Here is a 23,257-nt window from a genome sequence, read left to right as displayed (position 1 = left end):
GGCAGATCCATTACACGTGCACACGACATAACCTTGGCAGGGCTTCGCTTAAAACTGCTGCATTGCAAGATGCCACGCGCACGCGCACACAGCCGCGTGTCTGATGCCACTCCAATCAAACGTGCATACATCAACGCACTCGGACGGTTTAGCCAGTGTAGGGTACAATATTTCATTCGCCGTTGCACTGTGTACGTGTGTACGTGTGTTTGTGTATGCATGTGCGTGTGTGTTTGACCATCAGTGTGTGCGCGTGTGTCTATCCGTGATGGGGAGCGGTGGTGGAGCGGTTAGCGCGCTGCGCTACGAACCCGACGACCCGAGTTCGATTCCCGCTCACCACCACCGGTGATGGATATCTGGACCGGTCCTGGCTCCCGAATAGGCCGAATCAGCCTTAAATGAGCACTTAGGGCGGGTGTTTAAACAATGTTGTCCTTCCCCGGCACCTCCGCTTATCACGGTTGACTATGTACGGTGCGAAAGAAGTTTAACACACATACGCGCAAAGACAAATGTCACCCGTATAGCCTGTTAGGGCAAGTGCTGTTTCACGAGTAGCACTTATGAAGGCCGGCACGTACACACACTCACTCACACAGTCGCCCTTTCAGATGCGCTTCTGCGGCCGTCTGGAACGTTCTTCCTTTCGATATTAGGAAGCCACTGGAGCTGGGCACTTTTAAATCATCGTCGTCCAGTTTGTCAAACTAACTTGTTTAGAACTTATTGTTGTGTTTCGTTTATCCTTCCCCCGCACTTCCGATTAGTACGGTTGGCTACGTATGGTGCGAAAGAAGTTCCACGTACACACGTACGTACACACGTACACACGTACACACGTACGTACACACCTACACACGTACGTACACACGTACACACGTATACACGTACACACGTACGTACACAAGCACTGGGGAGACAGCTCACTGTCTTATTAATTAGGCGACCTAAGTTCGATTCCTTGCTACGTCAGTATTGTTGGTGAATTACCATGTTAATGAACTTTCATTATCAAGACAAACTTCACAAAAGCACTCCAGCCCGCTCTCATCCGCCTATTTGTTGAGTAATCTTACCCCAAAAGCTGTCCGTGTACACCCACTCGGCTATGTTAAATGCTTGGGGAGATCTTCATCCAGCAGTGGAGTGATAATGGCTGATGATGATCGTGACAATTTTCTAATGCCACGTAATCACTTTGGCAAGAGCATATCGCCCTTTAACAAATGGTTTTGGTACCTTGATGTGATATTAATATTGATGTTCCATGTTGCTAATTGTGTTTTTATAACATCTGTAAAATACACAGAGATGGTTGGGCCTTGGTTTGTAAGAGTTTTGAGTAACTGGAACTTCTATTTCTCCCGAGTGGACACCTTGTCCGCAGTTTGACGAAGGCGTAATATGGTAGAGCGGAGGCAGACCCTCCCGCGGAGTGCTGATTCGTTACGGAGCTTGAAAGAAAACGGTTTTACGGTAACAAAAATGTAGAAAATCCAAAAATCTATAAAGCTCTTAGGAGTGAGGAAACGCACACCCGCCGCCATCTTTTTTGTCGACACTGGCCCCAGCCAATGAGAGCAATGGACGCTTTTGAACCAATCAGCAACCCCCGTCCTCCAGCGATTCTATTATCACGATCGGCGGTCACGATAATAAAAAAATATCTATTTGTTGGCCAAAGTTATTACAGTTTAACACGTAGTAGGCTATCGCGACCAACATTGTCAATAATAGAGGTTGTTCTTGGGTTAGATTGCATAAATATACATGGACATTCGACTTACGCACATTCGACTTACGAACTTTCAGAGATACGAACAAAGTTGTCGATATGGTCCAGTTGCCTGTTCAGACCGAGTTTTTCAAGGGTAGAGGGAACACGATCCCCAAAGGGAATTAGCATCTACGTGCTAATTCCAGTGGCATCTACATCAGCAGAACATAAAGAAGAACCAGTGGCATCTACATCAGCAGAACGTTCAAAACCAGTGGCATGTAAATCTGCAGAAAATGAGGAACCAGTGGCATCTCCATCTGTAGAACGTGAAGAACCAGCGGCATCTACATCTATAGAACGTGAAGAACCAGCGGCATCTACATCTATAGAACGTGAAGCACCAGTGGCATCTACATCTGCAGAACGTGAAGAACCAGTGGCATCTACATCTACAGAACGTGAAGAACCAGTGGCATCTACATCTACAGAACGTGAAGAACCAGTGGCATCTACATCTACAGAACGTGAAGAACCAGTGGCATCTACATCTGCAGAATGTGAAGAACCAGTGGCATCTACATCTACAGAACGTGAAGAATCAGTGGCATCTACATCTACAGAGTGTGAAGAACCAGTGGCATCTACATCTACAGAACGTGAAGAACCAGTGGCATCTACATCTACAGAACGTGAAGAACCAGTGGCATCTACATCAGCAGAACGTTCAAAACCAGTGGCATTTAAATCTGCAGAAAATGAGGAACCAGTGGCATCTCCATCTGCAGAACATGAAGAACCAGTGGCATCTACATCTATAGAACGTGAAGCACCAGTGGCATCTACATCTATAGAACGTGAAGAACCAGTGGCATCTACATCTGCAGAACGTGAAGAACCAGTGGCATCTACATCTATAGAACGTGAAGAACCAGTGGCATCTACATCTATAGAACGTGAAGAACCAGTGGCATTTACATCTGCAGAACGTGAAGCACCAGTGGCATCTACATCTACAGAACGTGAAGAACCAGTGGCATCTACATCTATAGAACGTGAAGAACCAGTGGCATCTACATCTGCAGAACGTGAAGCACCAGTGGCATCTACATCTATAGAACGTGAATAACCAGTGGCATCTACATCTGCAGAACGTGAAGAACCAGCGGCATCTACATCTATAGAACGTGAAGAACCAGTGGCATCTACATCTGAAGAACGTGAAGAACCAGTGGCATCTACATCTACAGAACGTGAAGAACCAGCGGCATCTACATCTATAGAACGTGAAGAACCAGTGGCATCTACATCTGAAGAATGTGAAGAACCAGTGGCATCTACATCTACAGAACGTGAAGAACCAGTGGCATCTACATCTACAGAACGTGAAGAACCAGTGGCATCTACATCTGAAGAACGTGAAGAACCAGCGGCATCTACATCTACAGAACGTGAAGAACCAGTGGCATCTACATCAGCAGAACGTTCAAAACCAGTGGCATTTAAATCTGCAGAAAATGAGGAACCAGTGGCATCTCCATCTGCAGAACATGAAGAACCAGTGGCATCTACATCTATAGAACGTGAAGCACCAGTGGCATCTACATCTATAGAACGTGAAGAACCAGTGGCATCTACATCTGCAGAACGTGAAGAACCAGTGGCATCTACATCTATAGAACGTGAAGAACCAGTGGCATCTACATCTATAGAACGTGAAGAACCAGTGGCATTTACATCTGCAGAACGTGAAGCACCAGTGGCATCTACATCTATAGAACGTGAAGAACCAGTGGCATCTACATCTGCAGAACGTGAAGCACCAGTGGCATCTACATCTATAGAACGTGAAGAACCAGTGGCATCTACATCTGCAGAACGTGAAGAACCAGCGGCATCTACATCTATAGAACGTGAAGAACCAGTGGCATCTACATCTGAAGAACGTGAAGAACCAGTGGCATCTACATCTACAGAACGTGAAGAATCAGTGGCATCTACATCTGCAGAACGTGAAGAACCAGTGGCATCTACATCTATAGAACGTGAAGAACCAGTGGCATCTACATCTACAGAACGTGAAGAATCAGTGGCATCTACATCTATAGAACGTGAAGAACCAGTGGCATCTACATCTATAGAACGTGAAGCACCAGTCAGTGGCATCTACATCTGCAGAACGTGAAAAAACCAGTGGCATCTACATCTGCAGAACATGAAGAACTAGTGGCATCTACATCTACAGGAGATTATACAACTTTTAAAGCCATTCCCCGTGTTTAGTGTACATGCCGTTCAACACGTTTGGAATCAACAGGAGTAAAGTTGGACTTACAAACAAATGAACCAAACTCGTTCGTAAGTAGACAACAAACACCGGTGTTTGTTGAACTAGCAGCGACTTGGCATGCTCTGTTTACGTGACAAACCCTCACTAATTGACTGTGTCGGGTGGTGGCGGCTTTAACGACTCATTTATATTCACGCGATCTAACCCAAAAAACCTCTCTATGGTAATTATAGTCACTCTGTGAGCCACGCCATCTACCCGCCAGTAGCTCCTCCAACCTCGTCTCCCGCCCTGCCATGTAGGAGTGCAGTAGAATGCACTCGTAGGTACAGTAAATAACACCTGATGTCATTATAATTAAACATTGTTTTTATGAAATAATGTACAACATCTGTATTATTCAGTTTAACGCGTGTAGGCTTTCGCGACCAATATTATTCATAATCAACGTTTTTGGGTTTAGATCGCGTTATTTATAAATGTGTCGTAACCCTCCACCACCCGACACGGCCAATCAGTAAAAAAGTGTCACGTTGACAAAAGACAAATAGATCACTACTTTAGCCCACCGGTGTGTTGAAGAGTGATTCCCAACCCTCTGAATGGACAAGTTGTACATCTGGAGGCTTGAAGAAGAGACTTTTCAAATATGACAATGAAAGTGACTTCAAGATGATGTTACACAAAACACTTAACGGCTCCCAGAACTGCTTTAACCCACGCAAACTCTGGACTGGTTCATCAGCAGAGTCGGGCCTGCTTCAAACTATTAACAATTTTTGTTTAATTTTACCAGGCAAGGCCCCACCACTGAGCTACTGTGTAGATCTTTTTCAGAAGCGACATGCCCTTCGCGAACGATAGCTCCACAAAGTGGGCTCATGGTCATCATCACGTGGAAAGTCACAGCAGCAGCAGCCAAACACTCTCACATGCGTGGTAAAGTCGATTCTAAATGTGGAGGTAAAAACCCGACTATGGTGGTGAACTGACAGATGTTTCAATGCCAGGAACCTCCTGCCTGTCCGATAATGGGGTCCAGGCTGAAACGCAAAACTACACAACAGAAAATAACAGCTGTGGGTAATATCACAGATGCATGGTATAGTCGACATAAACTCATGGCTATGGACAAACTGCTCAGAATGCACGTGTGTGTGCTCACCAGATCTCAGAAGCTAAGCAGGCCTTTGAGCCTGGATCGTGCCGAGATGACCGAGGTAGCCAACTAGTCCCCTTCTCAGCGCGATGTCTAGCGGAGACGTTTAGCGACGACGGCGACGACGAGACGAGTTCGCTCCCAGAACCGGCAGCCCCGAGCTCCACGCTCTCAGCTCCTTTTATGCTCCCAGCGCGGCCTGGCTCCGCCCTGACCGCGCCTCCCTTTTCGAACCCGCTAGCAGGTTCCAGGGCCTTCCAGATGGGGTCCTCCATGACCCTTGTCCTAGTTCCTCCGCCCTGCCCACACCCCGTGCTCACGCCCTCACCGGCGTGTGCGCTGTCTGTCCACCGCAGTTGCCGCTGCTGCCCACCAGCCGGAGCTATTACACTACACATGCATCGACACTCAGTGCCACATGTATAGAGTGGACACAAATACAGGACGTGACTATGTATTCAGCATAATGCATTTGTACGGATAGACGACTGCCCCATGTTATATCTATGTACATAGAAATACACTGTAGTATACACACGCATCTGTACTTACATATACAACGGATAGATGTGTGTACATGTACAGACTGCAACATGGAATACCGACATGCAGAGATGTACCAATACACCCGCCATTCGCCACGAAGTGACGGTGACGTCACAAAGGCACATGTGCCAGGCCAGGTGCACGTTGAGGCCACGTGAAGTGTCGAAGGCTCGCTAACAGGACGAGGTCTCGGAACAGACCCAGCAGGTGCCATGGGTTGGCTGACTGAGATGACCCGTAGATGCACCACCAGCTGTACCTCCTACTGTGCCAGGCTAGGTGCAGGAGGTCTCGGGACAGACCCAGCAGGTGCCATGGGTTGGCTGACTGAGATGACCGGTAGATGCACCACCAGCTGTACCCCCCACTGTGCCGAATTGCTCCATTTTAACCGCCCGGCTCTCCGCTCGTTGTTGTGAGCGTCAGAGATGCACATGGTATTATATACAGGCATGTGTTCACATATACCACGTCCTGGTATGTGTACACGTACAGCCTACTGCCCCATGTAATATCTATGCAACGTATCGTGTGGGGTGTGCATGCACAAGTACACGCCATGTACAATGTATAGCAAAAGTGTGTGCGTGTGGAATAAGACTGCACCACACAGACACTATGCACGACGCAAAGACGACGATGTGATAGGTAGGATGCGTTGGACAGTGTTTACATTTTGCCCCACACACATAATGTAACGTATTACCGTAGTGCATACATGCTCCACATGCTTAGTAGACATACTGTACAAAAAAAAAAACAAAGAACCCCCATATAGCCTGTAACAGGCTGTTGGGGCAAGTGCTGTTAGCGAGCACCTATGAAGGCCAGAACGGCACACGAGGGGGTGGGTGGCCAACACCACGCCCGGCCGCCTTTGTCTCCCCAGTGGCGATGTTTACTACACGCCGCACCAGGTACTCATTTGAGGCTGAGTCGACTTAGGGGAGGCCCAGGACCCGGTTCAGATAATTGCCACGTGGTGTTGATGGCCGTGAGCGAGAATCGAACTCGGGTCGCCGGGTTCGTAGCGCAGCGTCGCGCTAACCACTACGCCACCGCTCCCCCGACATGACCAGCATACAAAGACAAAGGCCCCCCGTGTAGTCTCTAACAGACTGTCGGGGCAAGTGCTGTTAGCGAGCAGCAGCAGCAGCACCCTACGAAGTGCTACCGTCACTGTGGCACACGAGAGCAGGGGTGGGTGTTCAGCACCACGCCGTGTGGACAGCACCCACGCCGGGCCGCCTTTGTCTCCCCAGTGGCGATGTTCACACTGCACCACCTCTGCACAGGGTGCTCATTTGAGGCCGAGTCGATCTAGGGGGGTAAGAGACCCAGGCACCCGGTTCAGCACACGTACACGTACAATGCAGCACACGTACACACACACACACACGGCAATCCACCCGTGTATCGGCAGACGTGTGGTTTTTAAACGCGCACACGCACACTGCATTGCCATTACTCGTCACTATTTGACGGGAACCCTCACCGCGGCTACATTCTCGGCATCGTCCCTGCAGTGTCCATGTCGACACGATTCTGATCCTCGTTGTTGCACAGCACGTGAGAATGCGCCGCCCGAGCAGATAGAGGATGAAGATGATGATGAAGATGCGGCCGTGTCACAGCACAGGCTGCTGTGCACGATGAACATGACACGGGCATACACACACACACATGTGTGTACGTGCCCACACACGTGTGTGCATGTACGTACACACACACACGTGTGTGTACGTGCCCACACACACGTGTGTGTACGTGCCCACACACGTGTGTGTGCATATACGTACACACACACACGTGTGTGTACGTGCCCACACACGTGTGTGCATGTCCGTACACACACACGCGTGTGTATGTATGTACACACACACACACGTGTGTGTGTATGTGCGTGTGTGTGTGCACGCCTACACCAACACATCGCGTGGCACTTACCTGGTGCTGCCGTTGTAGGATGAGAGCAGAGAGTGACGTCTGTCCGCCCCTTACATCCCTCGTGTGTGTGTGTACAGCCTACTACACACATACACCTCGCGTGTGTGTGTGTACAGCCTACTACACACACATACACCTCGTGTGTGTGTGTGCAGCCTACTACACACACACACATACACCTCGTGTGTGTGTGTGTGTACACCTCGTGTGTGTGTGTGTGTACACCTCGTGTGTGTATGTGTGCACAGTCTACTACACACACGTACACCCTGTGTGTGTGTGCGCACAGTCTACTGCGTGTGTGTGTGTGTGTACAGTCTACCACACACACATACACCTCGTGTGTGTTTGTACGTGTGTGTGTGCGCACAGTCTACTGCGTACACACACACACGTACACCTGTGTGTGTGTGAGTGTTGTTCGCTTGATTCCCCTTGTCTCTGATGCGTTATCACTGCTGCAGGCAGCCCGACTGTGGCCGACAGAGCGAGTGAGGCTTCTTTATAATAACAACGACGACTCCGACTGGGTTACATAACAGACGTGTCCACACATCGCCAGCGGGCTAGGCGCTAAACGCGACCACCGATACAGATTAATGATTGTTTGTGACGTATCCACGAAATCAACCTGCTCATCGCAGTCCAACTATGGACTAGATATCTTTAAAAAATGTGGTTTATAGTTGGACAAAGCTAAGCCCGATATGATGGTTTGTGTTGCTGTGCTGGTGGTCATCTTCCGTGTGAATGATATACACGTGTGTAGGCCCAACCACTGGGTGTGTGATACACACAGCACAGAGGGTGACAGTCGTGTTAGTCTACACCGGTGTGTGTGTGTGATACACACAGCACAGAGGGTGACAGTCGTGTTAGTGTACACCGGTGTGTGTGTGTGATACACACAGCACAGAGGGTGACAGTCGTGTTAGTCTACACCGGTGTGTGTGTGTGTGATACACACAGCACAGAGGGTGACAGTCGTGTTAGTCTACACCGGTGTGTGTGTGTGTGATACACACACGCACAGAGGGTGACAGTCGTGTTAGTCTACACAGGTGTGTGTGTGATACACACAGCACAGAGGGTGACAGTCGTGTTAGTGTACACCGGTGTGTGTGTGTGATACACACAGCACAGAGGGTGACAGTCGTGCTAGATTACACCGGTGTGTGTGTGTGATACACACAGCACAGAGGGTGACAGTCGTGTTAGTCTACACTGGTGTGTGTGTGTGTGTGATACACACAGCACAGAGGGTGACAGTTGTGTTAGTCTACACCGGTGTGTGTGTGTGATACACACAGCACAGAGGGTCACAGTCGTGTTAGTCTACACCGGTGTGTGTGTGTGTGTGATACACACAGCACAGAGGGTGACAGTCTTGTTAGTCTACACCGGTGTGTGTGTGTGATACACACAGCACAGAGGGTCACAGTCGTGTTAGTCTACACCGGTGTGTGTGTGTGTGTGATACACACAGCACAGAGGGTGACAGTCTTGTTAGTCTACACCGGTGTGTGTGTGTGATACACACAGCACAGAGGGTCACAGTCGTGTTAGTCTACACCGGTGTGTGTGTGTGTGTGATACACACAGCACAGAGGGTGACAGTTGTGTTAGTCTACACCGGTGTGTGTGTGTGATACACACAGCACAGAGGGTGACAGTTGTGTTAGTCTACACCGATGTGTGTGTGATACACACAGCACAGAGGGTGACAGTTGTGTTAGTCTACACCGGTGTGTGTGTGTGATACACACAGCACAGAGGGTGACAGTCGTGTTAGTCTACACCGGTGTGTGTGTGTGTGATACACACAGCACAGAGGGTAACAGTCGTGTTAGTCTACACCGGTGTGTGTGTGTGATACACACAGCACAGAGGGTGAAAGTCGTGTTAGATTACACCGATGTGTGTGTGTGTGATACACACAGCACAGAGGGTAACAGTCGTGTTAGATTACGCCGGTGTGTGTGTGTGTCGATGTAGAAGCACGCCTCACCTGTGTGTAGGAGCACGCCACCTCGAGCCAGCGCTGACAGCTGACTGCGTCAATTGTGAACACAATCCAGAGCTTTCTGCCTCTCTCCCCTCCCTCTCTCTCTCTGTGTTGCACTCTCTCTCCCCGTCTCCCTCTCCTCTCCCCCTCTCCCCGTCTCTCTCTCTCCTCCTCCCTCCCCGTCCTCCCCTCTCCCCGTCTCCCTCTCCTCTCCCCCTCTCCCCGTCTCGCTGTCTATCTGTCGCTGTCTCCCCGTTTCTCTCTCCCCGTCTCCCTCTCCTCTCCCCCTCTCCCCGTCTCTCTCTCTCCCCGTCTCTCTCTCTCCTCCTCTCTCCCCGTCTCTCTCTCCGTCTCCCTCCCCGTCCTCCCCTCTCCCCGTCTCCCTCTCCTCTCCCCCTCTCCCCGTCTCTCTCTCTCCCCGTCTCTCTCTCTCCTCCTCTCTCCCCGTCTCCCCCTCTCCCCGTCTCCCTCTCCTCTCCCCCTCTCCCCGTCTCGCTGTCTATCTGTCGCTGTCTCCCCGTTTCTCTCTTCCCCGTCTCTCCCCGTCTCTCTCTCCCCGTCTCGCCCCCCCCCCCTCTCCTCTCTCTCCGCTCCAGCCCGAATGAAAGTCGTGGTCCAATCACGAACACGCCTTCAGCGTCTCCATCCTGCCCCCCCCCCTCTCTCTCTCTCTCTCCGCCGTCGCTCTCCCAATCGCTCTCCCCCGCACCCTCTCACAGCCACGCCGGGGGGCGCCCTCCACGTGTGCCCGTGTCTGCTGCGTGGGGAGCGGTGGCGCAGTGGTTAGCGCTGCGCTGCGCTACGAACCCGGCGATCCGAGTTCGATTCCCGCTCACGGACAACACCGGTGGCGATTATCTGAACCGGTCCTGGTCCTACCCTAGGTCGACTCAGCCTGAAATGAGTGCGGTGTGTAGTAAACATCACTGCTAGGGAGACAAAGGCGGCCGGGCGTGGTGCTGGCCACCGGCCCTTCTCGTGTGCCACAGGGCCGGCCTTCATAGGTGCTGCTACTCGCTAACGACACTTGCCCCAGCAGTCTGTGCAGGCTACACGGGGGATCTTTGTCTTTGTAATTGGCACCTGCCGTGTGGCAGAGGCCTCCACCTGGAACCCCTCCCAGCAGCCTTGGTCTCCGCGAGCTGATGAAGGCTTCAAGGTGCATCCGATGTGTGGGCTTACCTGGGCTTACCTGTGCTTACCTGTGGGTACCGCGGTGGCTAGGAGATGTCAACTACCTCGCCTGGTACGCAGGAGGGCGTGGGCATCGATCTCGACCCTGACGCCTGCTGCTGCTGTATATTTGGAGTCTGCGTGTCTCTCTCTCTCTCATCATCACGGTGGCTAGGAGATATTAACTAACTCGCCTGGTGTGCAGGAGGTCGTGGATTCTATCCCGACCCTGACGCCCGCTGCTGCATATTTGGAGTTTGCGTGTCTCTCTCTCTCATCATCATCACGGTGGCTGGAAGATGTTAACTACCTCGCCTGGTGTGCAGGAGGTCGTGGGATGGATCCCGACCCTGACGCCTGCTGCTGCTGCTGCTGTATATTTGGAGTCTGCTTGTCTCTCTCTCATCATCATCACGGTGGCTAGGAGATGTTAACTACCTCGTCTGGTATGAAGGAGGTCGTGGGTTCGATCCTGACCCTGACGCATGCTGCTGCTGCTGTATATTTGGAGTCTGCCTCTCTCTGGGTCCTCCGGTTTTTCCCTCCCACGTTTAGAATCGACATCAGAATCAGAATCAGAAATCAGAAACGGTTTTAATCGCCATGTAAGTTTGCACAAACAAGGAATTCACTATGGCGGGACGGTGCATACATTGAACAAGTAGGAATCTTAACTTATATAAAAGGTATACACTCTAACTATACTAACGTTACAAAGTATAAGTAATACCAAAGGGCTAAAATCTTTAAAATTATGAATAAGTAGACCTTATAAAATGCGAATGTAAAATGTTAATTAGCCGTATTAAACAATCTTAAAATACAAAAATACAAATAAGATTACACGTTGTAAGTATGACAAGGTGTAATTATGTAGATAAAATTATGTAGATAAAATGTTATAGTAAGTGTAACAGTCATTTTAAGCCCTTGGCCTTGTTGAGGAGGCCAACAGCAGACATCGCCACGCGTTCAGAGTGATTGGGCTCGCTGGCTCTACGTTCGCACGACGACGACGACGATGATGATGAGAAGCCACTTTCGTTGAGGTATCATTTGCGATAGCCAGATGCCGCTTCTGAAAAATAACTAAGTTGCTCAGTGGAAAAATTAAAATCGTCACAGCCACCTCTGAGACACACTTGAGCGGAGTGCTTTCGCTACGTTGTCCTCACCTGAAGAAGGCCGCTTGTGTTGCGCCCGAAACGTCGTCATTTAATTCAGTTTAATCTTTCTACCTACGTGACTTTACTGAAAAAAACAAAGCGTATGAATCATTGCAGTCACGAAAACTTAAAATCTAGAAGCTCAGTGGAGCCTTGCAGCCTGGTGAAAACAGAGATTAGTGTATGGATTCTAGATTTGAAACTTTCGTGACTGCAAGGATTCATACTCTTAGGTTTTTTTCGGTAAAGTCACGTAGGTAAAAAATAAAATTAAAATTAATAAAAGTAATAATAGAAATAAAATAAATTAATAAATCACGGCGTTTCGGAGGCAACACAAGTCTCCGTCATCAGGTGGGACCGTCACAGCTAAATTTACTGTATCAAGTGAGGAAAATCCAACAGACAAGCCCTTAAATACAAGTTGGATTTTTCACTTGATGCAGTAAATGTAGCTGTGACGGTCCCACCTGATGACGGAGACTTGTGTTGCCTCCGAAACGTCGTGATTTAATATTTTATTTTATTTCTATTATTACTTTTATTTTTGCCTACGTGACTTTACCGAAAAAACCTAGTAGTATTAGTGTATGGCATACTGAATGGCACACACAGCTTTGCGTGTATACTCAGGGTGCTGCAGCCGACGCGATGTAGTCGTGACCCGCGGATTGAACCCTAAACCACCACATTAGGCCACGACCAGACATCAGCTGTGACATTGAAATCTACGGGACTCCTTTTTTTGCCAGTACCGTATCAAGATGATGAAATGGAAGTAAAATAATGAGAATAATAATAATAGGCTTTACCCTTTCCGGCAATAGTACATCCAGGAGTTGTGTTAAGGTGTCCAATGAATAGACACGCAGATCGCAAGCCATCATGAACAAGTCTGCATTAACCACGCATCGTGCTTGTGGCAAGAAAACGTCTCAAACAAACATGCTCTGTTTCGATTTAAAGCTTTCGTGACTGCAGCAGGGATTCATCTTCTTGGTTCTTTCGGTAAAGTCACGTAGAATGGAAATAGTAAAATAATAAAAATAAAACATAATAAAATAACAAGCTCTGATAGGAATGTGGGCATGGTCCTTGAAACGGGTTGACCTCCACGAGAGACGACAGGCGAGATGGGGGGGTGAGCGACTCCATCAGCGCCCAGGGGCAATGCCGCACGTGCCAGAGGGTGGACAACTCGGGGGTGGGGGGGTGAGCGACTCCATCAGCGCCCAGGGCAATGCCGCTCGTGGCAGAGGGTGGACAACTCGGGGTGGGGGGGGGTGAGCGACTCCATCAGCGCTCAGGGCAATGCCGCACGTGGCAGAGGGTGGACAACTCGGGGGGGGGGGGTGAGCGACTCCATCAGCGCCCAGGGCAATGCCGCACGTGGCAGAGGGTGGACAACTCGGGGGGGGGGGGGTGAGCGACTCCATCAGCGCTCAGGGCAATGCCGCACGTGGCAGAGGGTGGACAACTCGGGGGGGGGTGAGCGACTCCATCAGCGCCCAGGGCAATGCCGCACGTGGCAGAGGATGGACAACTCGGGGGGAGGGGGTGAGCGACTCCATCAGCGCCCAGGGTTATGCCGCAAGTGGCAGAGGGTGGACAACTCGGGGGGGGGGGGTGAGCGACTCCATCAGCGCCCAGGGCAATGCCGCACGTGCCAGAGGATGGACAACTCGGGGGGGGGGGGGGGGGGGTGAGCGACTCCATCAGCGCCCAGAGCAATGCCACTCGTGGCAGAGGGTGGACAACTCGGGGGGGGTGAGCGACTCCATCAGCGCCCAGGGCAATGCCACTCGTGGCAGAGGGTGGACAACTCGGGTGGACCAGGGCCACGGCAAACAGCGCGGGGGGCGGTTCGGAGGTGGGATGGAGCGCGTCCAGAGGCCCTCTTCGATGCTGACCCAGGCGGAGACGAGGAGGATGGGGGTGTTGTTCTGTTTGTTGTTGTTGTCCTTGTTGTTGTTGTCGTTGTTGTTGTTCTTCTTCTTGTTGCTGTTGTTGTCCTTGTTGTTGTTGTCCTTGTTGTTGTTCTTCTTGTTGTTGTTGTCCTTGTTGTTGTTCTTCTTGTTGTTGCTGTTGTTGTTGTCCTTGTTGTTGTTCTTCCTGTTGTTGTCCTTGTTGTTTTTATTGTTGTCACTGTTGTTGTTGTTGCCCTTGTTGTTGTTGTCGTTGTTGTTGTCGTTGTTCTTGTTGTCCTTGCTCTTGTTCTTCTTCTTGTCTTGTTGTTGTTGTCCTTCTCGTTATTGTCGTTGTCCTTGCTGTTGTTGTTGTTGTGGCAGCGTTACGCGACGCATAATTTCCCGGTCGGCCACAAGGGGGACCCCGAATCAACAGATAAACAAGTCAACGATGTTCAAGAATTTGTTTTTTTTAATCTTTAAAATTTATTCAATGAAAGTTTCCTGCGGCCTATCACCATGAACCAAGCACCACTAACCTGTCAACTCCTAACCAGTGCCCTACATCGTGACAGAGCAATCCACACCGTACTGGTCACCCCGTGACATTATCAATCTCAACTTTCATCCTACAAAGACCCATCACAAGTAGAGAAACACAAAAAATAAAAAGTTGTTTAACTCAATTTCCCTGCACAAGAATACGGATAAACAGTTTGGTAATAGGGGTTTCCCACCATTTTTTCTGGCAACAAAACAGGTGATAAGATTTCGATTTAAAGCTTTCGTGACTGCAGGGATTCATCTTCTTGGTTATTTCGGTAAAGTCACGTAGAAGGGAAATAATAATAAATAAACATAATACGATAAAATGTATTTTATTTTATAAGTAAATATGAAATATGTTTTATTTTTATTATTTTAAAAAAGAAAACATAATAAAAGAAAATGTATTTTACATAAAAAAAATATGTTTAATTTTTTTTACTTTATTTTTTCCCTTCTACGTGACTTTACCGAAAGAACTAAAGAGGTGATAGGATGTTAAAACACCAAACTGACACCTTTTACAAGGAGTCATGTCTGCATTAACCACAAGACTTCTAGTCAGAATGCAAACAATAAACACACGATCTAACCCAAAACAAACTCTATTATGGATACTAAAATCAGAATATGTATTTCTACTGCAGGAGGAGGAATCCGATTAGCTATGAAGCGCTTTTATCACAGATGTCCAGTCGGGGCTCGGGGTAAAAACGTTACAACAATCAACGCAACAACAAAAAAACGCCACGATATTAGTGCAAAGTATAAAGAAAGATTATCAAATCACCAAACACACAAACAAAGACAGCACCAAACCAACTTCTTGTGTGTCGGACGCGGCCTGGACACCGCTGACGACAGCTCAGCGAGTGGCTTCACAGCATCGTCGTCGTCGATGCGTGGACATTCACAGCAGACAAATAATGGCCTCGAAGCACGTGTCAGTGTACCACGTGTCCCAGAGTTCCAGTGTCTCAGTGTCCCAGTGTCTCAGTGTCTCAGTGTCCCAGTGTCTCAGTGTCTCAGTGTCCCAGTGTCTCAGTGTCTCAGTGTCTCAGTGTCCCAGTGTCCCAGTGTCTCAGTGTCTCAGTGTCCCAGTGTCCCAGTGTCTCAGTGTACCACGTGTCTCCGTGTCTCAGTGTCCCAGTGTTTCAGTGTCCCAGTGTCTCAGTGTCCCAGTGTCTCAGTGTCTCAGTGTCTCAGAGTTCCAGTGTATCAGTGTCCCAGTGTCCCAGTGTCCCAGTGTCTCAGTGTCCCAGTGTCTCAGTGTCCCAGTGTCTCAGTGTCCCAGTGTCCCAGTGTCTCAGTGTCTCAGTGTCTCAGTGTCCCAGTGTCTCAGTGTCCCAGTGTCCCAGTGTCCCAGTGTCTCAGTGTCCCAGTGTCTCAGTGTCCCAGTGTCCCAGTGTCCCAGTGTCCCAGTGTCTCAGTGTCTCAGTGTCCCAGTGTCTCAGTGTCTCAGTGTCTCAGTGTGTCAGTGTCTCAGTGTCCCAGTGTCTCAGTGCCCCAGTGTCTCAGTGTCCCAGTGTCTCAGTGTCCCAGTGTCCCAGTGTCTCAGTGTCTCAGTGTCTCAGTGTCTCAGTGTCCCAGTGTCTCAGTGTCCCAGTGTCTCAGTGTCCCAGTGTCCCAGTGTCTCAGTGTCCCAGTGTCTCAGTGTCTCAGTGTCCCAGTGTCTCAGTGTCTCAGTGTCCCAGTGTCCCAGTGTCTCAGTGTCTCAGTGTCTCAGTGTCCCAGTGTCCCAGTGTCTCAGTGTCTCAGTGTCCCAGTGTCTCAGTGTCCCAGTGTCTCAGTGTCCCAGTGTCCCAGTGTCTCAGTGTCCCAGTGTCTCAGTGTCTCAGTGTCCCAGTGTCTCAGTGTCTCAGTGTCCCAGTGTCCCAGTGTCCCAGTGTCTCAGTGTCCCAGTGTCTCAGTGTCCCAGTGTCTCAGTGTCCCAGTGTCCCACGTGTCTCAGTGTCCCACGTGCTCACTGCCACCACCAACAGGGAGTGAGGGGGGCCACCACACAATTTGAAACCGTCAGTTAGCGCTGCGAACCCGGCGACCCGAGTTCGATTCCCGCTCACGGCCACCACCGGTGACGACTATTCTGAACCGGTCCTGGTGCCTCAAATGAGTAGCTGCTGCGGTGTGTAGTAAACATCGCCACTGGGGAGACAAAGGCGGTCGGGCGTGGTTCCTACTACCCACCCCCTAGCGTGTTGTTTTGGCCTTCATAAGTGCTCGCTAACAGCACTTGCCCTTACAGTCTGTCAAGGCTACACGGAAAATCTTTGTATTTGTGGTGTAGTGCTAGCTAACAGCACTTGCCCCAACGGTCCGTTAAGGCTAACCGGAGGAATCTTTGTCTTTGTGGTTTAGTGCTCGCTAACAGCACTTGCCCCAACAGTCCGTTAAGGCTACCCGGGGGACCTTTGTCTTTGTGGTGTAGTGCTCGCTAACAGCACTTGCCCCAACAGTCTGTTAAGGCTACCCGGGGGAATCTTTGTCTTTGTGGTGTAGTGCTCGCTAACAGCACTTGCCCCAACAGTCTGTTAAGGCTACCCGGGGGAATCTTTGTCTTTGTGGTGTAGTGCTCGCTAACAGCACTTGCCCCAACGGTCCGTTAAGGCTACCCGGGGGACCTTTGTCTTTGCGCTCAGGCCGTGGCGAGCGGCCCCCGCGGCCCCGGGCGGCGTGGAGCAGGCGGCCACGCGGCGCGCCGCTCCGCGCACGAAGCCGCAAGGGACGAACGCCGCCAAGGCCGCCTCATCGTCCCCCCCATCATCACCATCACCACCCTCCCCCCCATAACCACCATCACCACCCTCCCCCCCATAACCATCATCACCATCATCCCCCCCATCACCACCATCATCGTTTGCGACCGGTGGCAGAGCGTCCCAGCCGCTGTCCGAGTTGGCGGCGGCGGCGGCGGCGTGGGGGGCAAAGGCTCGGGCCACGCCGTAGAAGCCGGGGGGGCTCTGCGTGTGGCGAGGGGGGGCCCCGCGGGGCGGCGAGGGGGGCCCACGCGGGCCTCTGGCCGGGCCCAGGGAGGCCGCCGCCTCCAGCGCGGGCCGCTCGCCGTGATGGTCGTGGTGGTGGTGGTGATGGCGGTGGTGGTGGAGATGGTGGTGGAGATGACTTTGCTGCAGTTGTTGGTGGTGGTGTTGGTGGTGGTTGGGGTGTTGTTGCTGTTGAAGGAGATGCTGCTGCTGATAATGATGATGATGGAGATGATGATGGAGATGATTGCTATCATCGTAGTCAGGGAGCTGCTGCTGATGCTGATAATATTCACGATGCTGCTGCTGCTGCAGCTCCAGCTGTTGCTGACGGTGCTGATTATAATCTTGCCGTTGATACTGCTGATGACTCTGCTCGTGATCACGACGAGAACGGGGATGACGATGACGATCATCGTCATCGTCATCAGCACCACCATCAGGATGATCGCCACTCGCTCTCCACTGCGCCCCAGGACCTCCGTCACTGCCACTGACCTCCGCCTGCTCGTGCCGCCCGGTCTCGAGGGTCAGCGAGGCGACGTCCTCGAGGTCACGCTGCCGGTCAAGGTCACGACCCCCGGCTGCCTTGGCTGCCTCCATCTGCGCGTACTTCCTGCAGAGACACGTGGCGAGGCGCGCGGTCTCGAGGAGATGATCGGCTCAGGGGGATTCACTCGGGACGCTGGTTTCGAGTCTTCGGATTTTGGGTCTCATTCGCCCACGCAGCCAATGCGCTCGCTCTCACACAGCCACGAAGTCAGCCGCCCATTCGGTTGGCTGCGCGCGGTGCGTGGATTCACCAACACCCCCACGAACACAAAGACAAAGATTCCCCCGTGTAGCCTTAACAGACTGTCGGGGCAAGTGCTGTTAGCGAGCACCTATCAAAGCCGGCACGGCACACGAGGGGGTGGGTGGCTAGCACCACGCCCGGCCGCCTTTGTCTCCCCAGTGGCGATGTTTACACACCGCACCAGGTACTCATTTGAGGCTGAGTCGACCTAGGGGAGGAGGCCCATGACCGGTTCAGATAATCGTCACCGGTGTTGGCCGTGAGCGGGAATCGAACCCGGGTCGCCGGGTTCGTAGCGCAGCGTAGCGCTAACCGCTACACCACCGCTCCCCCTAACACCCCCATCCACTCACCCGCATCATCGCCGACTTCGCTCACCTACTAACCCACTCACTCACCCACTAACCACACCCACCCACCCACCCACTCACCCACCCATCCACCCACCCACCCACTCACCCACCCACCCACCCACTCACCCACCCACCCACCCATCCACCCACCCACCCACCCACTCACCCACCCACCCACCCACTCACCCACCACTCACCCACCCACCCATCCACCCACCCACCCACCCACTCACCCACCCACCCACTCACCCACCCATCCACCCATCCACCCACCCACTCACCCACCCATCCACCCACCCACCCACTCACCCACCCACTCACCCACCCACCCATCCACCCACCCACCCACCCACCCACTCACCCATCCACCCATCCACCCACCCACTCACCCACTCACCCACCCACACACTCACCCACTCACCCACCCACCCACCCATCCACCCACCCACTCACCCACTCACCCACCCACACACCCACTCACTCACCCACTCACCCACTCACCCACTCGCCCACCCACTCACCCACCCACTCGCCCACTCGCTCACCCACTGATTATCTACCGTGCGAGCTGCCCTTGAACGAGAGGCTCCTCAGCTCACGGGGCTTGAGTCGGGGCCACCGAACCCCTCGCTGTGATTCTGACTCGGCGTTGATTCTCGTTTGGGTCAAAGAGGTCACAGCGACGCCACTCCACCGCCCTCGAGCGCGACCTCGCGGGCAGCCCAGAGGCATCAGCGTGGACACCCCTTGCTGATGCTCAATCCGTTGTTGCTGCTGCTGCTACTGGGAATCGATCATCTCCCCCCCCCCCCATCTCTCTGCCCCAAGCTGTCAACCCCTTATCAATGTCCTGCCTCATCACAGACCAACTCAGACCTTATTGGCCACCCCGTGCCCTTTCTAAATCTCAACGTTCATCCTACAAAGTCCCATCACAAGGGACAAACACAAACACAAATAGATATTTAGGAAAAATTTGCCCCGTGTTGAAACGGCTGAAACGCCGTATGGACCTGAAAACTCAATGTCCCTGTACAAGAATACGGGGTAGACCGTGTGGGTTGACACGGTGTGACACCCCCCCACCTCCCTCCCCCCACCTCCCCCCACACCCCTCCCCACCCTCCACACCTCCCCACCCACCTCCCTCCCTCCCAGCCCACCACCCCACACCTCCCCCCACCCCCACACCTCCCCCCCCCACCCTCCACACCCCCCCACCCCACTCCCCCACCTCCCCCACCTCCCCCCACCCCCCCCCCACACCCCCCACCTCCCCCCACCTCCCCCCCACCCCCCACACCTCCCCCCCCCACCCTCCACACCTCCCCCCCCACACCCACCCCACCCACCTCCCCACCTACCACCCCCCACACCCCCCCCGCACCCCCCCCCCCACCTCCCCCCCACCTCCTCCCACCTCCCCCCCACCTCCCCACCCCCCCACCCCCCCACCTCACCTGCAGATCTGGTTGTGCAGGAACCTGCGGTGGTTCACGCGCCGCTTGGAGGAGCGCGCGCGGCGCGGCCGCTGCAGCGTGCGGATCACGTGCACGAGGCCGCCGTGACGAAGGTGAACAGCTCACGGCCGCGCTCCACCACGGCCAGGTGAGGCTGCTGCTGCTGGTGAGGGTGGTGGTGGTGAGGGTGGTGAGGCTGCTGCTGCTGGTGCTGGTGAGGGTGGTGAGGCTGCTGGTGAGGCTGCTGGTGAGGCTGCTGCTGCTGCTGCTGGTGAGGCTGGTGGTGAGCCTGCTGGTGAGGCTGCTGCTGCTGGTGAGGGTGCTGCTGCTGGTGCTGGTGAGGCTGCTGGTGAGGCTGCTGGTGACCCTGGAGCTGATCCTGCATGTGATGCTTATGCTGCTGTGGTTGTGGTAGTAGTGGGTGGAGGGGTGACTGCTGTTGCTGTGGTTTTGGTAGTGGTGGGTGGAGGGGTGACTGCTGTTGCTGTGGTTTTGGTAGTGGTGGGTGGAGGGGTGACTGCTGTTGCTGTGGTTTTGGTAGTGGTGGGTGGAGGGGTGACTGCTGTTGCTGTGGTTTTGGTAGTGGTGGGTGGAGGGGTGACTGCTGCTGCTGCTGTGATTGTGGTGGGTGGAGGGGTGACTGCTGCTGCTGTTGTGGTATTGGTGGGTGGAGGGGTGACTGTTGTTGTTGTGGTTGTGGTGGGTCGAGTGGTGACTGCTGCTGATGGTAGAGTTGTTGTTGGGGCTGTTGGTAGCGATGTTGTTGTTGTTGCTGTTGTTGTTGCTGGCGGTGTTGGTGGTTGTCTGTAACTACCATCTCACTTCGCATCGACATCAGAGCAGCCGTGACTGCGTGTGCGTAGGTGTGTGTGTGTAAGTGTGTGTGTGTGTAGGTGTGTAGGTGTGTGAGTGTGGATAGGTGTGAGTGTGTGTAGGTGTGAGTGTGCGTAGGTGTGTAGGTGTGTGTGTAGGTGTGTGTGTGTAGGTGTGTGTGTGTGTGAGTGTGTGTGTGAGTGTGTGTTTGAGTGTAGGTGTGTGTGTGTGTGAGTGTAGGTGTGTGTGTGTAGGTGTGTGTGTGTGTGCGTGTGTATAAGTGTGTGCGTGTGTGGGTGTGAGTGTGTGTGTAGGTGTGAGTGTGTGTAGGTGTGTGTGGGTGTGAGTGTGTGTAGGTGTGTGAGTGTGTGGGTGTGTGTGTGTGTGGGTGTGAGTGTGTGTGTGTGTGTAGGTGTGTAGGTGTGAGTGTGTGTAGGTGTGGGTGTGCGTAGGTGTGTGTGTGTGTAGGTGTGAGTGTGTGTAGGTGTGAGTGTGTGTAGGTGTGTGTGTGTGTAGGTGTGAGTGTGTGTAGGTGTGAGTGTGTGAGTGTAGGTGTGAGTGTGTGTGTGTAGGTGTGTGTGTGTGTGTGTGTAGGTGTGAGTGTAGGTGTGTGTGAGTGTGTGTAGGTGTGGGTGTGTGTAGGTGTGAATGTGTGTAGGTGTGTGTGTGTATGTAGGTGTGAGTGTGTGTAGGTGTGTGTGTGTAGGTGTGTGTGTGTGTGAGTGTAGGGGTGTGTGGGTGTGAGTGTGTGTGTGTAGGTGTGAGTGTGTGTGTGGGTGTGAGTGTGTGTGGGTGTAAGTGTGTGTAGGTGTGTGTAGGTGTGTGTAGGTGTGAGTGTGTGTAGGTGTGTGTGCGGGTGTGTGTGGGTGTGTGTGTAGGTGTGAGTGTGTGTAGGTGTGAGTGTGTGTAGGTGTGTGCGTAGGTGTGATTGTGTGTAGGTGTGTGCGTAGGTGTGTGTATAGGTGTGAGTGTGTGTGTAGGTGTGAGTGTGTGTGTAGGCGTGAGTGTGTGTAGGTGTGTGTGTAGGTGTGAGTGTGTGTGTAGGTGTGTGTGAGTGTGTGTGTAGGTGTGAGTGTGTGTAGGGGTGAGTGTGTGTAGGTGTGTGTGAGTGTGTGTGTGTAGGTGTGAGTGTGTGTGTAGGTGTGAGTGTGTGTAGGTGTGTGTATAGGTGGAGTGTGTGTAGGTGTGAGTGTGTGTAGGTGTGTGTGAGTGTGTGTAGGTCTGAGTGTGTAGGTCTGAGTGTGTGTAGGTCTGAGTGTGTGTAGGTCTGAGTGTGTGTAGGTCTGAGTGTGTGTGGGTGTGAGTGGGTGTGAGTGTGTGTAGGTGTGAGTGTGTGTGTAGGTGTGAGTGTGTGTGTAGGTGTGAGTGTGTGTGTAGGTGTGAGTGTGTGTGTGTAGGTGTGAGTGTGTGTGTGTAGGTGTGAGTGTGTGTGTGTAGGTGTGAGTGTGTGTAGGTGTGAGTGTGTGTGTGTAGGTGTGAGTGTGTGTAGGCGTGTAGGTGTGAGTGTGTTTAGGTGTGGAGTGTGTGTAGGCGTGAGTGTGTAACTGTGTGAGTGTGTCACTGCATGTGTGTAGATGTGTGTGACTGTGTGTGTAGATGTGTGTGTGTAGATATGTGTGTGACTCAGTATGTGTGAGTGTGTCACTGAGTATGTGCCAGGCTAGGTGCACTTTGAGGCCACGTGAAGTGTCGAAGGCTCGCTGCTGACAGGAGGTCACGGGGCAGACCCAGCAGATGCCACGGGTCGACTGACCGAGATGACCGAGTTGACTGGCTGATGCACCACCTGTGCCCCCTACTGTGCCAACTTGCTGTGCTTTAGCCACCTGACACTCCGCTCGCTGTTGTGAACGTCGCTCCTCTGCCCTCCGTTGTTGCTGGAGGGCGACTGCCTCAAACTGCCGAGTAGCAGCAGCAACGTCCTTCACGAGCCTCCTCCACAGAGGCCGATCTTGACACCGCTGGTACCGCTCTTCGGCAAGTCCACTCAGCTCCACGTCCTCCTGTACGGCGTCAGCTCCGTCTCTTCTCCAGCCCGTGCCGCACTCGTTTAGCCCCCCTCCCCCCTCTACAGAAGCTGCTTGGGTAGGCGGTGGCTGGGCATGCGGCTACACAAACACACGCAGAGGCACACGCAGAGGCACACATCACAGCAACACTCAACATCAATAACAACCGCCATTCGCCACTAAGTGGCGGTGACGTCACCACGACGCTTGTGCCAGGCCTAGGTGCACGTTAAGGCCACGTGAAATTTTGAACGCCCGCTGGCAGGAGGTCACGGGGCAGACCCAGCAGGTGCCACGGGTCAACTGACTGAGATGAGTGGCCGATGCACCACCTGTGCCCTCTACTGTGCCAACTCGCTGTTTTAGCCACCCGGCGCTCCGCTTGT

At 52.6% G+C, this 23,257-nt stretch overlaps 1 protein-coding gene across 1 annotated transcript in view; it reads right to left on the bottom strand.

Annotated features, from left to right (window-relative positions):
• LOC133358797 (uncharacterized) overlaps positions 1-23,257 on the bottom strand; it is a 59,817-nt gene that overhangs the window by 17,208 nt on the left and 19,352 nt on the right. The window contains exons 3-6 of the mRNA XM_061577245.1: positions 20,050-20,120; positions 17,939-18,056; positions 17,324-17,419; positions 9,671-9,763 (exon numbers count right to left, since the gene is read on the bottom strand). Of these exons, the coding sequence (XP_061433229.1) occupies positions 9,671-9,763; positions 17,324-17,419; positions 17,939-18,056; positions 20,050-20,120 (378 nt within the window). The remainder of the gene's footprint in view (positions 1-9,670; positions 9,764-17,323; positions 17,420-17,938; positions 18,057-20,049; positions 20,121-23,257) is intronic.

The sequence above is a fragment of the Lethenteron reissneri genome, chromosome 63 (assembly GCF_015708825.2).
Source record: "Lethenteron reissneri isolate LAM-NWPU_2019-01 chromosome 63, ASM1570882v1, whole genome shotgun sequence".
Classification (NCBI taxonomy): Eukaryota; Metazoa; Chordata; class Hyperoartia; order Petromyzontiformes; family Petromyzontidae; genus Lethenteron; species Lethenteron reissneri.
The sequence above is the reverse complement of the archived record's forward strand: the minus strand, read 5'-3'. Positions and strand labels throughout refer to the sequence as shown.